The sequence below is a fragment of the Callithrix jacchus genome, chromosome 2 (genome assembly GCF_049354715.1).
Source record: "Callithrix jacchus isolate 240 chromosome 2, calJac240_pri, whole genome shotgun sequence".
In the NCBI taxonomy this organism is placed as follows: Eukaryota; Metazoa; Chordata; class Mammalia; order Primates; family Cebidae; genus Callithrix; species Callithrix jacchus.
The window spans coordinates 114,642,357-114,660,199 of NC_133503.1; the positions used below are offsets into that span (position 1 = coordinate 114,642,357).

At 35.8% G+C, this 17,843-nt stretch overlaps 2 protein-coding genes across 4 annotated transcripts in view; one reads left to right on the forward strand and one right to left on the reverse strand.

Annotated features, from left to right (window-relative positions):
* The window catches only part of ELL2 (elongation factor for RNA polymerase II 2), a 76,378-nt gene that overhangs the window by 13,945 nt on the left and 44,590 nt on the right, over positions 1-17,843 (forward strand). For both annotated transcript variants that reach the window (XM_078365150.1, XM_017969777.4), the window contains exon 2: positions 4,602-4,649. In XM_078365150.1, the coding sequence (XP_078221276.1) occupies positions 4,602-4,649 (48 nt within the window). The remainder of the gene's footprint in view (positions 1-4,601; positions 4,650-17,843) is intronic.
* The window catches only part of LOC128931346 (uncharacterized), an 87,240-nt gene that overhangs the window by 3,232 nt on the left and 66,165 nt on the right, over positions 1-17,843 (reverse strand). The window lies entirely within an intron of this gene.

The following is a 17,843-nucleotide window of genomic DNA, read 5'->3' on the forward strand; positions in this document are numbered from 1 at the left end:
TTTCAGAGGCAAGAGAAAGAGTACTGTACTTGGAATTCAGAGAAGTGAATTTAAGGCCCGAATCTGCTAATCCAGCTCTGTGATCTCGAACAATGTACTCTACCTCTGTCTCTGAAATGGAAGATAATGTTTTTTCCTACCACCCAGGGCTGCTTTTAGGAGGCTCACTTGAGACAATAGATATAAAAATGCTCTGTGCCATACATTAGAAAACTATGTAAATAAAAATTATTCTTGTTGAGGAATCAAGCAGTATAGATAGAACTATAAGGATGTCAAGAAGTCAGTGTCTTAATTCAGGGCATGAAGTAAGAAAATTGTATACAGTCAAAATTACTCTTGCAAGTTTCTAAACTGACATAAAGAATAGTACATACTGTCTTGTCTGTACAACCCTGAACGGTAATATGCAGAAGTGTACAATATGTATAGTGGTATACTTCATATATAAAGAGAACATATAGAAAACGATTTTACAATCTTTTTTTAAATTTTGCTAAGCACAACATAAATGCTTGTAAGTTACATATGCCTAAGACTCCTGTATCATAACAATCAGAAGTAAGACAACCTGTGAAAAAATATGCCCAATGTAATGGAACAGTTAGATGCTGGCATTTGGACAAACAGCTAATGAGATTTAACTCATAGTTACATAGTTCCAAGTTAGCAAAATGGTAGCACCAGAGTTTTGTTTGGCTAGAAACAGGTTTAACATTTTTAAATTTGGATTTTTTCCTTTGGGCATTCATTCTCCAGGTACTCACTACTCCTTGTTGCCTTACATCCATCTGTTCCAGAGACCTTTGGGTTTCAAAGACATTAAAACATTGAGTCTTTGACTCCTGGTTTATCCAAAGGAAGGTCTCACGGAGGAAACTAATTTTGAGCTTGAATGTTAAGTAAGCAATAAGTATGGATTGGCAAAGTAGAGTTTGGGAATTTATGCCAGGTTGGAAGAACAGGAAGGAGTTAGACAGGAAAGTCTTTACAAAACAAACAAATGTTAACAAAGCTGAGCTATTGTTGGGAGGAAGTGGAAGATAACTTGGTTGATTCTGGTTGATCTTGGTTGATAGCAGATGTGTTTTCTATTTAGTAGCTGACTTGTTTTGACAGACAGTGGTAAGAACTACTGTGGGCCAAGAGTGGTATGTGAGAGAAGTTCTGCTAGCTAATTAAACAATTTGGAAGGACTTCAAGGAAGGGAGAAAGCCATTATCTAGTTGTGAGATGATGAGGATCTTGCTTTCCAAACAGAGACTAAGAACTTAATTTGATGGAGTTTGGGGCAGAGTGGCTAGAGCTGGTGACTGGGAGCCCTTAGTCACCTTGGCATCATTTTTCTTTGGTGTTTGATGTTCACACTTTCAACACATCTTATCATTTTTCCTTGGGAGTATCTGCTATGTCCACCATCCCCTGTTAGTTGCAGATGCAGTCATATTAATTTAGGCCTTTATTACCATTTCCAGAATATTTCTAAAGCATCCCCCTAGAGCTGTGCACTAGCTCATTTCTCCAGCTCTGCCCTGCCCTGATCCATCTCTCTCCATCTATATTATTCATGACTGAAAGAGCTGCCTTCCCCTAAAACATTTATTAAGCAACTCACTTTCTTACTCAAAAAATTGAGAGAGCCTCCAGTTGTTTTTCAAGTTAAAGGCAACAGTAAAACCCACCAGGGAGCGGGTACAGAGGGGATTAGGGCAGGATTATTTCAGAGTGATAAACTTTTTGAACAGTCATCCTGAGGTCTGAAATTTAAATTATTGCTCTATTTATTCTGTAGCAAATAGAAACTAAAAATGAAGACACATTTTGAGGATAAAAATTAGGCAGTAATTTGCAGGTCAGATCTTATCCTTGCTATTGTATTTCAAGTGGGAAAGAAGCCTGCCCTCTGATTATACAGTGTCCATTCTTAACTCCTAGCTTTTTTCCTCAGGGTATTTTCTCTTCTTGGAACTTACCTTTACTAAACTGCTATTTAAGAGCCACCTTTTCCATAAACACTTATTTATTCTAACTCATACTCTCCTTTTTGAGAATTCTTACCACATATCCTAGTGCTACTTAGCCTAGTGTTTAATCATTCTCAAATTTCCTCCAGCTAAAAGATGAACTCTGGCATGAGGGATTAGGCCCCACACTCTTGAATACCCCATAGAAGATGTGTGTGAAATACAAGGTAGTAGAAGAAAAGCAGCATGGCAAAACAGGGAGATTGAGTTTTGAGTTCTAGTCCTGTGGGGGATAGGCACCAACTGTCTTATCTCTAAGGCCTCGTCTGGATTTGGAATCCTGTGATTCTAGTGGCATGTAGTGTGTAAATAACTAGTAGAATACGAAGTTAGGGAGAGAAGAGACTATAAATTACTTTTAAGGTGGTAAGCCTGGAGAACCAAGAGGCTAGAAGTGCCATTGCCAGAATAGTAGGGAAGAGGTGACAGTTTAGTTGGGAAGGCTGGGGACAGAGGAATTAGTGTCATTGAGATTTGCTGCCATTGTGAGTTTCTAATGCAAAATGTCCTGCTGGCAGTAGTAAATAGCAAACTATGGAGAGGTACTAGCTGAGGAATGGAGAAGAGATTCAGAATTATCACGCAACAGGTACAGTGAGCCTCCAGAATGAAGTGGATCTAGAAAGAGGAAAGGAAAGGCACTAGCCTTTTAAAATGAAAGGTGTGATCAGAGAGCTAGGAAGACTGGTGTCTCTAAGTGCAATAAAGAGGTAATATCCGTTGGGGATATCAGCAATTTGAAAACTGAGAAGAAGTTTGCATTTATCGGACCAAGAAGAATCAATGAACTTAATAGAGCATTTCAAATTTCAATGTTAAACTGAAGACAACCTCTGAGTTGCCAGGATTCAAGGAGGGAGGTGTAATGAGCCTCTGAGGCTATGTTCCGTGCTTCTGATTTGGAGGGACATTCAGAAAGCAGGGCTGATGAAAATACTGTGAAAGCTGGAACCTGAAGCTGTATAATCTCAGTTGTAGGGCCACCTTACTCTTCCACATGAAAAGGGGCTCCCCATACTCCTGTGGGCATGCTTTCATTACTTCAGAAAGACTGAGTTTAGCTGTGGAAAGTAGTTTGGGGGTGGGGTTTTTCACCTTAAGAACATTAATCTTTATTTATATTTTCATAAAAGGCTGTGAATTAGGATTAAAATCTACTAAAAAATTAGCTTTTAAAAATTCAAACACTTCCTTTTTATTTTTCCTTTTTTAAAAAGCTCACTTCTCCCACACCAATAAATGAATGTCAGCCAGTAGTACTTAGATTCTTCTGGTAAGTCTATAGTTAAATGATGTTTTTATGGTAGTAGAACAGTGATAACAGTATCCATTGTAATGTTTTCTCCAAGAAGATATTTGTTTATTCATTTTTATAAATAATAAGATGGCTAATGTTACACTTGATTTTACATTTAGGTGGTCTGTCTTTTAAAGAAGTATTTACCTTTAGTTCTCTTTCTCTTTCATTTATTATAATCCCTATTAGTAAACTTTTAAGTCTGCAGAGAAGTTTTGGGAAGTATTGGAAGTAGTAGATGATGAGGTGAGGAACATATTAGTGCCTCTATTTTTATCTGGGGTAGAGATGAGACCAGAATCCACTGTTTTTGTACATTGGATTTGAATGTGAATAGTTTACAGGCTGATGTACTGCCATTAAACATTACCCAAATCTGATTTCTTCATGGGTTTCTTTTGGCAATTTGGGAAAGCTTTCCCATAGAAAAATATGCTGTTGACTTTGAATGCAGGAAATCATGCAAAAGACTATGGCTGACATTTACACTAACAGCTTTTCTTCCAAATGCACAACTCTGTGATAAAATATTGAAGTTATCAAGAAGACAAAGCTCATAATAAAAAAATACTGGTCTAGAAATTACATTTTCCTAGTGAGAATCGTATGAGAGAACTGGTAATGTATTTGGCTCTCAATTAAAAACGAATCTCTGATAAAATGTGAGAAAATGGAAAACTGATTTATTCTCAAATATTTAATTTTATGTTTCTAGCATCCTGTTACAGTATTGCAAAGTTCCTCCAATTATCTCTTCCCTCTTCCCACCCCTATTAAAAATACACCAGGAAACTATGCAACAATACAGTTTTTTTAATGTAAAATTGAATTGGTACACTAATCATTTTTTTCCAAATCATGTCAGTCAGTTTCAAAAACATGATTAGCTGCTCTGCCAAAAAATATCTTTTGGTTGTGTGGTTCAGAGAAATGTAAATAGTGTGATATTGTTCATCCATATCTTAATTAGAAAGAAAGTATATAATGAAAAGAGATTTTCACTCAGTATGACACTGACCGAATACATATATTTTTTTCCTCTTCTTTCCCTCTTTATTTATTTATTTTTAAATAGAGATTGTCATCTCACTGTGTTGCCCAGGCTGGTTTTGAACTCTTGGCCTCAAGTGATCCTCCTGCCTCAGCCTCCCAAAGTGCTGGGATTAGAGACATAAGCCACTGTTTCTGGCCCAAATAATGTAGATTTAAAGTTTAAACATTAAGTTCTATGTCACAGTAACCAAGGTTTACCTGTTTGTTTCTTTTGTTTCTTTTAATAGAATTTAATTCCTTTTCGACCTTCAATTCAGTTCCAAGGACTCCACGGGGTGAGTACTCTTACTGATTTAATACATAAATCTAATGTTCTTGCATGCCATTCAGCTTTTAAAATTTGTTTTCACTTGACCCTTTTAATATAATCAGTCATTCATTCTGTGAACTTTGTAACTAAATGAAAATTTCTGACATCTTTAAGATGCTTGAATTATCTTCCTTTATTAATCTACTTTTTAAAAATTCATATATGGTTATTGATACTGAAAGTGTTTTTTATCCATATCATGGATAATTGCATGTGTGAACCTTTTTATTAAAGTATAACATACATCAGGGTAGTATGTGAGTATGTTTTATCACAGCTTAACATCCATAAGGGATTATTTATTTCAAACAAGTTATGATTGTGATTGCTTTTACTATTAATACTTTGCTGTGTGTATACTTTTTTAAGTTGTATGTACTAGGAAATGAAATATGTAAGTAGACATTGAGTTCTTCGTATATACAGAATAAACAAAATTTTCCGTGTCTATTTTATTACTGCATTTAAAAGCGTAATAAATGATAATGCCTAATAAAATGGACCTATGAATTTTGTCTTTATGATAGATGATAAAGTTTATAGGAGTAGAATCAGTACTTTTAAATTATCACTATTAATATTTAATAGTAATAAAAGTCAATTATTCTTTTTGCTTCCTCATTTAAATTAATATGTACTTCTATATTTGCCCCTATATATTAGATATAGTATGGAAATTAGTAATATCTGTAAGTGCGTTTTTAGAGCTATAGAGAAAACATAAGCTGAAGGAGGAAGATTATGTTCTTGATTATTTGTAAATCTGCATACTTGTGAATTTTTGTTATGTCACAAAATGCAAAAGTGTCCATGTAAATAAATAGTTTTCTAAACTTTATAACTTGAAAACAGTTCAAGAGTCAGATTAATTACATCATTCAACACAGACCTAGAGTACTTCTAAATGTGTTGCATAATGCTTACTTGAAGGAGATGTTTGTGTGGATGTCAGAGTTTTGCTTCTACATGACAGCTTTACAATGAAGTCCTGTTTTTCCTCTTCAGTGACTAAGTGTTCATCAATGGGATTCTAATTGGAATAAGTATTCTTCTGAATTTTGTAGTATAGCTTTTTAGGTAGTCATTAGCACATGCTGATTTTCTATTAGAGGGCTTAGTTCAGGTGTTTATTTAAGGCTTCTTGAGTTTTCCTGCAAATTTTAGTGGCATCAATAATATCTGAAGAGATGTGCCATGGGCAGGCCTGATTCTACCAGTCCTGGATGGCTCCATGGATTTCGACTAAAGGATTATCTTGGGAGAAGAGGGCTAGAGAAAGAGAATAAGGTTTGAGCTGCTTTTCTCTTACTGGGAGTAGTAGGGTTCTAGGGCTGATGCTTCTCTTAATTCTTTCCCCTGGGAAATGCAAGTAAAGGATGTTTTCTAAGGAGGCATCAAGGTATGCTGAAACCCTAAATTAGGGGACACCAATATGTGCAAGCTTCCCTTCTTTCTGACCCTTGCAGCTGTTAGCAGTTCGGGAGGGAGTAATGGTTTTTTCTAGCATACTAGTTGCCCCTGAGACCTAAGCCCCACTGCAAAATGGGCAGTTTATATTTGAAACCTTGGGCCACCTTTTCTAAATCTTCCTACCTATGTCCCCCTGTACCTTTCCTGTCCCATGTGTCCAAATGCCCTCAGTTTATCTTTGTCTGCTCCACTTTCTCTTTCTACTGTATGCCTTGCCTTGATATACTTCACTGATGAAAGCAATTTAGATATAAATAACTGACAGGTTTAAATCTTAATGGATGTTTGAATTTTAACAGATAAGCTTTTTAACCCAGGCGAATGGTGATTGGATTTGATAGAGTAGATGAGGAGTGGAGGTACCATAGATTGAGAGCTATGAGATGTTTGATCCTACCTTGCTTATTCTGAGTCTGTTCCTCAAACCCCCACTCTTTTCATTATTCTAACTGGGAACAAAATATATGGACTCAGCATTGTTTTAGAGCCTGCAGCTGCATTCCATCCACCCCTCCCCCTCTTCTTTTTGCAGAGCTCTCCCTAGCCCTTTGGGACTTTGTAAAAACAAAGAGTCATTACTGGGGAGAGAGTGGGTTGGCACAGCCCACAGGGAATACGCAGGGCCATTAATGTGAGGGTCTTCTGTGCACTGCTCCTCTGTTTTTCTCAAGAGCCAAATTTAACGTTGTCTTGCCGCTTACATTGAAACCTCTCTGAAGAAGTATACAGATTTTTTCCTATGAGGAATATGTTTAGGGCTTTAAATTGAAAGATTTAAATTTAAATTTTCCACAAAGAATACCTCTCCTTAATGAGAAATTTTGTCTTTTTACATCAAATGTGACTGGAAATGCACCTTAACTGTCATGATACTGTCATATATAGGCATATTTGAGGTATAACTAAGCATTGTTAAAATACCGTGTTCGAACTGAACATAGAGTGTTAAAAGCATTTTCTGTTTCCCTGATGAGACTCATGCTAAGCACTGCATCGTTATGCTGTTCCTTGTTACTAATTATAAGATTATTTTTTCCCTCAGTGATGTCTATAGAAGGCCAGAATTTGGGTCTTGGCTGGTTAGCTTTTAAGTATATTTGCTTTTATGCCTGAACATGTTCTCTTAGGTTGGAGTTCTCTTCTAAATAAATGCAGACTGAAATATTAAAGAATAGCAATATGCTGCTGAAGAGTGGAAATTCTGAAAGTCATTAATTACCTGGATTTTTATTATCACAGTTGGGCAGCAGCTTTTATAGCATTAAAAATAGAAATTGTGACTTTCACCATTCATTTTATCCCTTTCTGTTAATGGAAGAAGATGCTCAGATGGTCATTGAAGGCATTTTCTGGATTCAGAAAGATGAGGAAATATCTATGGTAACAACTGATTCTCATTTCTAAATTCATGAATATTAGGAGATAAATGAATCATCCAAAATTGCTTTGCTGATTCTGAAGAGTGTGAATCAGTCAATTATCACAGTTCTAATCTATACCTAAGATATTCATAACTAAAGGTTTATTAGGATTATAAATCTCTCTAGACCAGCATATTTAAACAGAAATGGTAGCTGGTAGATTTACATGAGCTACTGCATTACGATCTTCAAGTTACAGCATTCAGAAGAGTATAATGGTATAATGCACCCAATTTCCAAAAGCAACATTTTTATTGTAAAGTAAGCTTTATAAAAATCAAGTTAGTTCTATCTACTGATCTGATACTGAAAATGTGACAGGTAAAAATTTTCCACAGATGCATGTTTCAGTATATTTTTTAAAACTAAACTCTGTATTTGCATGCTTGTTGAAAGTTTCTTGCTAAAGACAGACAGTTAATAGATGCAGAGCTACAACTACAGTCTTGGTCTTTACACTGCTAGAGAGAAGCTCTTCCTGCCATACTGTAATAGCAATTGTTACTGTTAGAGTTATCAACTAATGTCATTGTTCTAAGCAATAAACTAAAAACAGGTGCCTAATCAATGAATGTGCTAATAGGTTAATTTATTGTTTTGCTTGTTTCTTATTCACTGTGCAAACATTCTTTCAGCCTTTACTAGTGCCAAGTACTTGTTATGTACTTTGTGTGAAAAGATGCAGGGATGGGCATGGCATGGGCCTTGCCCTCAGAGAACTTACAGTCTTAACAAACACACACAGACTAATACTTAGAAAATAATTCATAATGTAGGATTCATCCAGAACCCTCCACTCAGAACTTCCATGGAAACAGGGACGATCAGAAACACAGCTTATATGCGTATTTCTCATTGGTATGAAATAGCCTTTTAAACGAGGGTTTTCGTAGATATAAAATGTCACATTTTGGAAATAGGTTTGTAAAATTCCAGAAGACCTGTTTAAGACCTGTGTGTATGCATGTGGACACACACAAAAGTAAGTGTGTGGTATATTATAATTGAGATAAAATCTGAAATGGCAGGGTTTTCAAGAGTGAATAATGCCCACATCTCCTGGCATGTGGTAGCCTTGTAGGGTGGACTTGCTTCAGGCCTCAGGGACTCATGTCCAGGGATTGACTTCCCCAGGACAGTGAGAATAATGTTAACTTTGTTGCAGTATGTGAGATTCTAGACTTCAGTGTAACTCAGTATTTGTTATGAGAATATTGTTCTAAAATTCTTTCTAATTTAGTTGCTTACTTTCAGACTCAGCAATACCAGAGACTTTAGAAAATAGTTTCATATAATGTAATTTGTAAAAATAATAAAATAATAATTATTTTTTGAGACAGGGTGTTGCTCTCCAGGCTGGAGTGAAGTGGCACAATCATAGCTTACTGTAGCCTTGAACTCCTGGGCTAAAGCGATACCCCCTCCTTAGCCTCCCAAGTAGCTAGGATTATAGATGTAGGGCCATGTCTGACTAATGTCTCACTGTGTTGCCCAGGCTGGTTTCAAACTCCTGCCCTTCAAGTGATCCTCCTCACTGGGCTTCCCAAAGACCTGGGATTACAGGCTTGAAGCACCATACTGGCCCTAATTTTTTGAAATTATTTTTAAGAATTTAAGAAGAGGACTGAAAATAAAAAGTATTTTCTATAAGTACTATGCAATATCTCATGTGAAACACTGAGTCACACACTTTGCCAAGAATGAACACAGAATATCCAGCCAAACAAGTTCTAAATGTATGCCTTCTAAAAAGACACAGGGACCTTCCAAAGATGAAATTGGCATTTAACTGGGAACTTTAAAGGCTTCAGTAGTGCTATGAAACTCTTTCAGTAGAGTCATTAGACAGAGGGGTTGGATTTTTCTCTTTTTAATCCCCAAACTTAGCAAAGCCCTCAGAGATATTTTCTTAATTATTTATTTTACTTTGTGGGGGCTGTGGAGAAGATTGGGTTTGAACAATTAAATTATACAGTGTTTGAAATTAGTAGGCAGTTTCAACCCTCTTGAAAATACTGTCCTTCCCTACCCTACTTGGTTCCTGGGGAAGCAAAGATAACTATCAGCTTGAAATACGCAGCAAAGGTAAAAATAAATTGCCAGCACCGCCATTCTTTCTTAGATGATATGCCTTCCCTCCATCTTCTTTCCCTTCACGTTTTGGTTTGGCTAGTCCACTGGTTTTGCCAAGGTTTGTATTTAGTCAGTCAGCTCTGAAGGTTGCCAACTAACAGCTGCCTTATACTCTTGGTGCTGAATGTAATTAATACTAGAAGAATGTTAAAATCCTTTTATCAAGGTAGTTCTGTTTTAATTTTTTTTAATATTACAGTGGTTAACCTGCATAGATATCATTGAATATTTTTACTGAATTACAACTCTTTAGCCACATGTTAATTTACTAAGGTGTTAATAAAATAGTAAATTACCGATTTTTAAAAATTAATGTTTATATATAAACATGACACACACACACATTTTTTAAAATCTCATTTTACCCAGCAGATGGGCTACCCCTGGGAACTCTGGAAACTGCATATTTTCTCACATAATAATTGAATCATAGTTTGAAGCTATTGTAAATTGACCAGAGGACCCAGTCTAGCCCAGCCCTTGCCCTTGAAGAGCTCAGAATAGCAGAGGGTGGGAGGGTAACTTTGATTGTATGTTTGTAGTGCTCGAGGAAGCTATCTCAAAGTACTCACAGACCACACCCTTACACAGGCCCCACTGTGAGGTACATCAAATCATGAGCACAAATAGGGGTGCTCACCCTGCTCTGTCCTTAACCAAACTGCATCACTTTTGAATGCAGCAGCTGGAGCTGTAACTAATATCTGAAGCTTCCACAATTGCCACAAATTGTATTCTTACTGCCTTCACTTAGCAAACATTTGTGAGTACACAATGTGTACCAGGCACCACGATAGACAGGTAGACACTATGTAGACAAGGTAAAATGGCCCGTTCGTATTCCTGACATAAATTTGTCACTAATGGCTTTGCTTTTTCGTTTTCCCACCAAAAACTGAACTTATGGAATTGAGTTATCTATATTGCAGGCAGTATCACTTTAATAGCACTCACTTATTTAAGCTTAGAAAATAATATTTTACCAATTCTATGATACTTTTTAGTCCCTTAAATTTAACCATCCCTTACTCTATCACCTACATTGGAGTACAGTGGCTCAATCGTAGCTCACTGCAGCCTAATGAGTAGCTGGGACTACAGGCACACATTACCACACTCAGCTCATTTTTTAACTTTTGGAAGGGACAGGGTCTCCCTATATTGCTCAGGCTGGTCTCCATCTCCTGGACTCAAGCAATCCTCCCACCTCAGCCTCCCAGTGCTAGGATTACAGGGGTGATCCACCACCCAGCCCTACCTTCTTGAGCAGTTAGGATTTCACCTTGTAAATTGGTGCTTCTTACCTATAAAATTTCCCTGGAGAGCTATGATGAGGTTTGGAAACCTGTACTTTAAAATAATTTTCTTCCCAATTTTTACTATCATAAGAATGTTTGAAGAATATACATATATATAGGTATGTATACATTCTCTTCTCAAAAGAAGCTTCATGACTTCCATCAATTTCTGGGTGACCTCTGACCTTTCTAAAGTGAGAATACTACTTCAGTAAGTGAGTGGCCTTCAAACACATTTACAAATAATTCACAGTAAGACAAAACTGTTTTACATTGTATAGCTTTACACATATAGATGTAGACATTCACACAACTTAAAGTTCTACAACACAGTCTTTACCCTTACTTCATCAATGTACCCTGATATTTTCTATTCTGTTCCCTTTCATTTAAACAGAATCCTAGTCACAATCCGCTAAATTAATGCCATGACCTTCTAATGGGTCACAACCTATAGTTTACCAAACATGGTAGGAGATTATCAACTATTTAAAACATTTTAGTGAGGGAGTCATGTGATCAGATTTGCATTTTAACATGCTTCTCCAGTGGCTGCCTTGACTTAGTCATTCCTTATATACAGAATTCCTTAAGTATAGGAGGAGGGGAAGAGACAAGGATGACTCTGTACCTGTTACTTAAGCATTTGGGTAGGTGGTGAGGCCATTATTCAAATCTGAAATAGATGAAAGAGCAGGTTGAGACAGGAGACATGGGGTATGTTTGGTTTGGAACATGTTATCCATGAGATGTTCAGGTAACACTCCAATCTTCATTCTGTCAGAATGGAGTTGCCCAGGGGATATTTCCACTGGAGAACTGGAACAAAAGGATTTTCAAAAAGCAACTCCAAAGGACATTTTATTGGGTTTAATTATACCTGGAACTCTAGTAGTGAGAAGAAAGAAAAGGTAGATTTACAGATGAAATTCTGATGAAGCCCTATTTAAAGAGTAATTTTTTTCTAGCTGTTAAAGAATACTGGTTTCCATATGAATACTTAAAAGGGAATTTGAAGCTCCTTTTAAATTTTGCCCATACTAATTAAGAACAATGACAGGCTAATAGAGATGAACTATGGTATATTCATTTAGTGGAAGAGTATACAACAGTGAAAAGCAGTAACTTACAACTCTAGGCAGGCAAAAGAATACATATGGTGTGATGCTGTTTTTATAAAGTTTAATAACAGAGAACAACAATTTATTGTGTAGGTTTACATACATGATAAAATTATTAAGAACCAAAAAAGGATGATAGTTATGAAAATGAGAATAGTGATTACCTCCGGAAGGGAAAGGCAGGCAAAGGGAAAAGGAAAGGCGTATGGGTGGATGTGTTATGGCTGACATTTTTGTTCTTGAGTGGGGAGTTTACAGGTGTTCATTATGGCAGTGAGCTTCGTAACTATCAAGCTATGTTTATTTTGCAGAAACAAATATGTTAAAGTTTGTTCTCATTATCGTTAAAGATAATTTGTCATCTTCATGGGTTAAATAAGAAAAACTAGAACATGTTTCAATAGATGCCAGAAAGGCATTTTAAATCTGTATTTCCTAATAGTTTGAGAAACATAAAAGAAATTTTGGAGATGCCAAGTTTAAATATGACAAGACTCTAGGGAGAAAAGCTGAATACTAAAGGTTAAGAAAACAAGTTGACAAGTAGAGCAGAGAAGGCAGGTCTTGAAGTTATCTAGAGTTAGACACCAGCTAAATATCTTGCTAGTCAACTGCTTGATAGAGTTGCTCTGTCATCTATCAGTGGAGAAAGAAAGTTTTCTCTCTGTCTGTGATCTCTCTCCCCAGTGAAAAGAAGGTAGAGGCATGGTTGCTGGTGTTGTCAAGGGTGTGGGAGTAGAGGCTGCTTTTCTTTCTAACACTTGATGTTTTGGAGAAGTGACATTGTAAAGTGTCCTGGGGAAAAGGCCAGTCTAGAAAGGACAGATTAGGGGAATGAAAAGCAGCAGTTGGTTGAATTTTAAAAGGTGAGGTCCTTAGGGAGCTTAGGGTAATAAAACTCAGATGCAATAGGCAACTAATTAAAGAACTAAACTGGGCCCATATCAGGAGAGGGTTGTTACCTAAACAGCCATAGGAAAAGGGCAGTTCTTTATAATACATTAAGAGCCTAGTGTTTAATAACCACTTAGTAATTATGTTATGAATAGCTTATTTTAGAGTGAGAATATAAGGCATAGCCACATTTATGAAGGTAGTAATACTCTACTAATCAATACTTAGAAATTTTTTTTTATGACTACTCTGTGAATGCTTTTTAGTTTTTCCTTAATCTAGTCATGTTGGTAATTTATAAGTCGGTCTTCAGATTAGGAAGAAAGGTATTTTGAGGGTATTCCATTTTCACTGAATAGTTTATATTTCCACAGCTGTTTAAAAGTTCTGTATTTGGCTATAATGGAAAACTTTATTAGGGATACTTAATATTTTGTTTTGTTTTTAAAGGAAGATAATGTTTTGTTCTTTCAGAAAACTTGAAGAATAGAATAATGAGTCCAGGATTAATTTAGGTTAAAGTCTTTTGCTTCATAATTTCTGACTCTATATTTAAAAAAACAACTCTAACCTCTTTCAAGAATATTTAAGGTAATTGAGTCATGAAGGGCCAGTATCAGTGATAACCTAAAATGTAGTTATTATTTTTATGTACCCTTTATTGTTTTTCTGATTGAGAAACAAAGTGAATGAACATTTTAAAAGTGCATAAAATGCACACAAGAATAAAGATGAATAACAAAGGAGTCCCTAATAGTGAAAAACAGTTTTATTCCATTTTTTTTCTAGTCTTCTCTTCTTGCTCACACATTCATTTTTAAAATTGCAGTCTCAGTGTGTTTGTTGCTTTTTTTATATTCTGCTTTTTTCACTTAGCATGTATCATGAGCATTTTCCTATGTTATTAAATAGTACAAGTTACTTTTAAATAGCTACCTAACATGTCATTTTAGGATGCACTATTACTTAGCCATTCTCCTATTACATGTATAGTTTCTGTATAACAATAATGGTATGATTAAATTCCATGTGGATAAACTATTATTGCTATCTTTATTTCTTCAGGATAGATTCTTAGATATGGCATTTACTAGGTCAGAATACTTTTAAGTTTTCAATAACTGTCTCCAAATCACTCATTCCATCCCCATCCCCTGCCCCCGGAAAGCTGCTGCTGCCTTATACTGCCACAGCTGTTCAAAAGTGCCAGTCACGAGGGGTTTTCCTTGGCCAGTATTGGACACATGTTTTTTGAATTTCAAATTAATCGTTTGATAATATTTAAAAACTGTTTGACAATGTGATTTGTTTGATTGTATTTTGACATGAGTAAAACATTGCAATGTTTTAAGATAGCGTGAAGTAATGTTCAGTGTCTTGCTGTCTCCATCTGGTATTGCTAGAAGGAGTAGTTTTGAGTTTTTTTATTTCTTTATATTATTCATGTTTTCTCCCAATATGTTGGGAAGAGTTTTTATTTTAGTAGTTCATTGACTCCCTTTGACAAAATTACTCTATTTCTCTAACTTTTAAAAATAATTATACTACTTATATAACTTTTTACATACTGTATTTTGCTATTTTGACATTTTTCTTTACCATTGTTAGTGGTCATAATAATTTAGTCCTTTTGAATTTCTACCTTCATCTTTAGATGCCTGTCTTCTTTAAAAGAACATTGTAAACATCTATCTCACAAAGCCTAGTGGTATGGATCTCCTTTTTGTTTTTTAATAAGGCAATGCTGTATTGGTCAGAGGATAAAATGTTTTGCCTCATTGTTTTAGAGGGACTCTGTGGTGTGTGGTTCTACCTCCTAGCAGAATTAAGTACTATCTGAAAGATAATCAAGCGAAAGTTTTGTTTAGTTATTCAAATATAGTAATTGCCTTAACTGCCCATATGTAAATTTTTGCCCTTTCTTTGCCAAAGTGTCTCTTTCTCTTTGTGAAGGCATAGGTTTGATGGCTTTGCCAATAGCCTAACCATACTATCCTTAGAAAGCTTTTCAGTCCTATATTTCTTGCAGTTATAAATTAGTCTAAGAAACCTGACAGGCCCTCTTATTTACATCAGACATGTCAATCTTTTAGAAATCAGAACTGTAGTCTCTAATTTAGCTCTTGATGTGTTGTGTATATCAATAGCATTATACACGTGAAATTAGAAATAGTTTTATTTCCTTTATAGGCTTGAAGAAAATTAACAAACAAATTTGACTTATGAAAACTGAATAGAAATAAATTTTATGTAGTAAACCAACCTCTGCCTCAGGAATGTATTTTCAGAGTAGATGTTTGGAAAGAGATTCATAAAAATTAAAATACTATACGTTCGGTTCATTTTTAGGGCCACCTATAGCTTTGATGCAAAAAAAAATCCTCACAAATTTTTAAATATTGTTTGGATTTATGAAGATTGAATGCTTTAGAGTGAAAGTTGTGGTTCCTGTGAGGACCCTTAATTCTATATTCTTTGTTTCTTTGTTGTGCTGTAGCTAGATCTGGAACTCTCCGGGAATCTGAAGCTTTTTTTTTTTTTTTTTTTTGATAGGGCACTTGGGAAGCAGTGTTTGCTACCCTTCTAGAGGAGCAACAGGCATCTGTAATTTTTCAGCCTTCTGTAGACACCTGTTTCAGCTCATTCATTCTCATACCTTATCTTTCTGTATTTTGAGTTTGAGACAGTAGGAAATATTGCTAGTGGTTTTCATTATTTGTTTCTTTATTTTTCCAGGTAGTTTATTTGACTTCCATTTACACTAACACTTAAGCTTTGACCCAGAAGACCTGTAGCCCCTTAGTTTTCTAAATTATAAAGATTCAGAATGAGTTTAGTCAGCTTTTGATTATCCAAAGAGCTTGTTACCAGAAATTACTTTAAAAATCAAACACCTCAGTATTCTAAGGAAGGCATGCATGTGTTGGAATCAAACAGGTCAAAATTGGAGTGGGGAGCTCCCCAACATAGTCTTTGTATTATCAAAACAAACATTTTTTTGGCACTTATTGTGTGCCAGAACTTGTGCCAAATACCTTAGATGGGTTATCTCTAAACTTCACAGCAGTCATATGAGGTGGGTAATATCATTATCTACATTTTACAAGTATGGAAACTGGGGATTTCTGAGGTTAAGTATTTGCCCAAGGTACCACAGACTGTAGATTCTGGAGCCAGAGTTGGAAACCAGGCATTTTGCTCCAGAGCCAATGATCTAGCATCCTAGATGTGGTCCAAAAGGAGAAAGAACAAGACAATGGGATACCATTTCCTATCTTTGATATCCTCCAAATAGTCGACACCAATTCTCATTAAAAAAATGGGACATAAATGTGCATATATTTACACATACACTTTTGTAATATTCATTTAAGATATGACTACAATTTAATTAAAATGATGTCCCCCAAATATTGTGTTTCTTGTTGCTGTTTCTCCTTCCTTAGCATAGACTGTGGTCTTGTGCCTTTGGTCCCCAGGAAGGACTTACCACAGTGGTCTTACCACAGTGGCTGCCTCAGCAATTCCAGTCTCTCATCATCCCTTCCTTAACCAGAGCATTTTTGAGTCTGTTTGTAATACATGTTGGGTGTCCCATAAGATTTATGTTGAAAAAAGCATTCTGTAACTTGACCCAGAAAAAAAAAGGCTCAAAAACAATTGATGTTGAAAACAGAATTAAGAGCTAAATATACTTCTAAATCTATACAGAAATATTCTTCAGACTTAACTCTTGTTTGTCTTATTGGACCTACAAATTTTCTTGGTGACATTGATTAGGTTGGGGTGAAACCATGTATTTTGCAAAACTAGGGCCTGGGCTTTTCAAGACTTCTGTTAACCTTGAAGACTTGCATGTGTCAAATACCAGTCTCTCCCCTAGATTTACACAACTATTGCTGACTGCAGGCACGAATTCTAAGCCCACTTATGTGTTCCAGCAGTTCCTCCTGGAATCATGCAAAAGAACGTTGCTCAAGGGTCCAGGTTATAAGGAAAGGAAATTGGCAATGAATTGGAAGTTGCCATTCATATTTAAGATTTTTTTTCCTTGTAGAATTCAGGTTTGAGCTTTGTTTCTGAGAAACCATTTTTTGAAACAAAATTCTGCTTCCTACTTGACCAGAAGAATTACTAAATTTAGAATTATTTAGTATGGTTAAATTCTAAATTATTTAAAATGCAAAATGGTTTAAAAGAGGTTGGGTCATATTTTCAAATGGAATTTCATGAAGCCAGAGTATTCTGTCAGTGTTTTAATAAACATGAAGATATTTTTTAAAGAAGAAAAATGTAGAATATGAACTTAAGTCCCACAAACCCAGGAAGCCACTTGGCCTAGGTTTTAGGGCTAAACATAGCACAAGAGAGGTTAGAAACTTTCTCATCCTGACAATTTGTACCACACAGCAGGCAGCTGTATGGGGTTTTTTTTTCCCCTTCCTTTCATCTTGTTATTTATTTTTGCCTTCTCTAGGGAACCCTGGTTCTCAACAGATTCTTAAGTCATCTATTTCAAATCCATTTGTAATTTTTTAGTATCCCTGGCATAAGGTATCTTCTGAGTGAATTTAATCTAGTTCTAAGTTTCTTCAGATAACTCTAACAAATATTTATTAGATATCTACTCTACTGTGTTTCAAATGTGTGTGTGTGTGTGTGTGTGTGTGTGTGTGTGTGTGTGTATAAGACCATGGTCCTTGCCTCCAAAGAACTCACAGTCTGGTGAGAGAGAAAGACACATAAATAAATACTTAGCATACAGTGTAGTGAAGACAGCAATAGTGATGAGCACCTAGAGGGGACGGTGGGACCTCAGAAA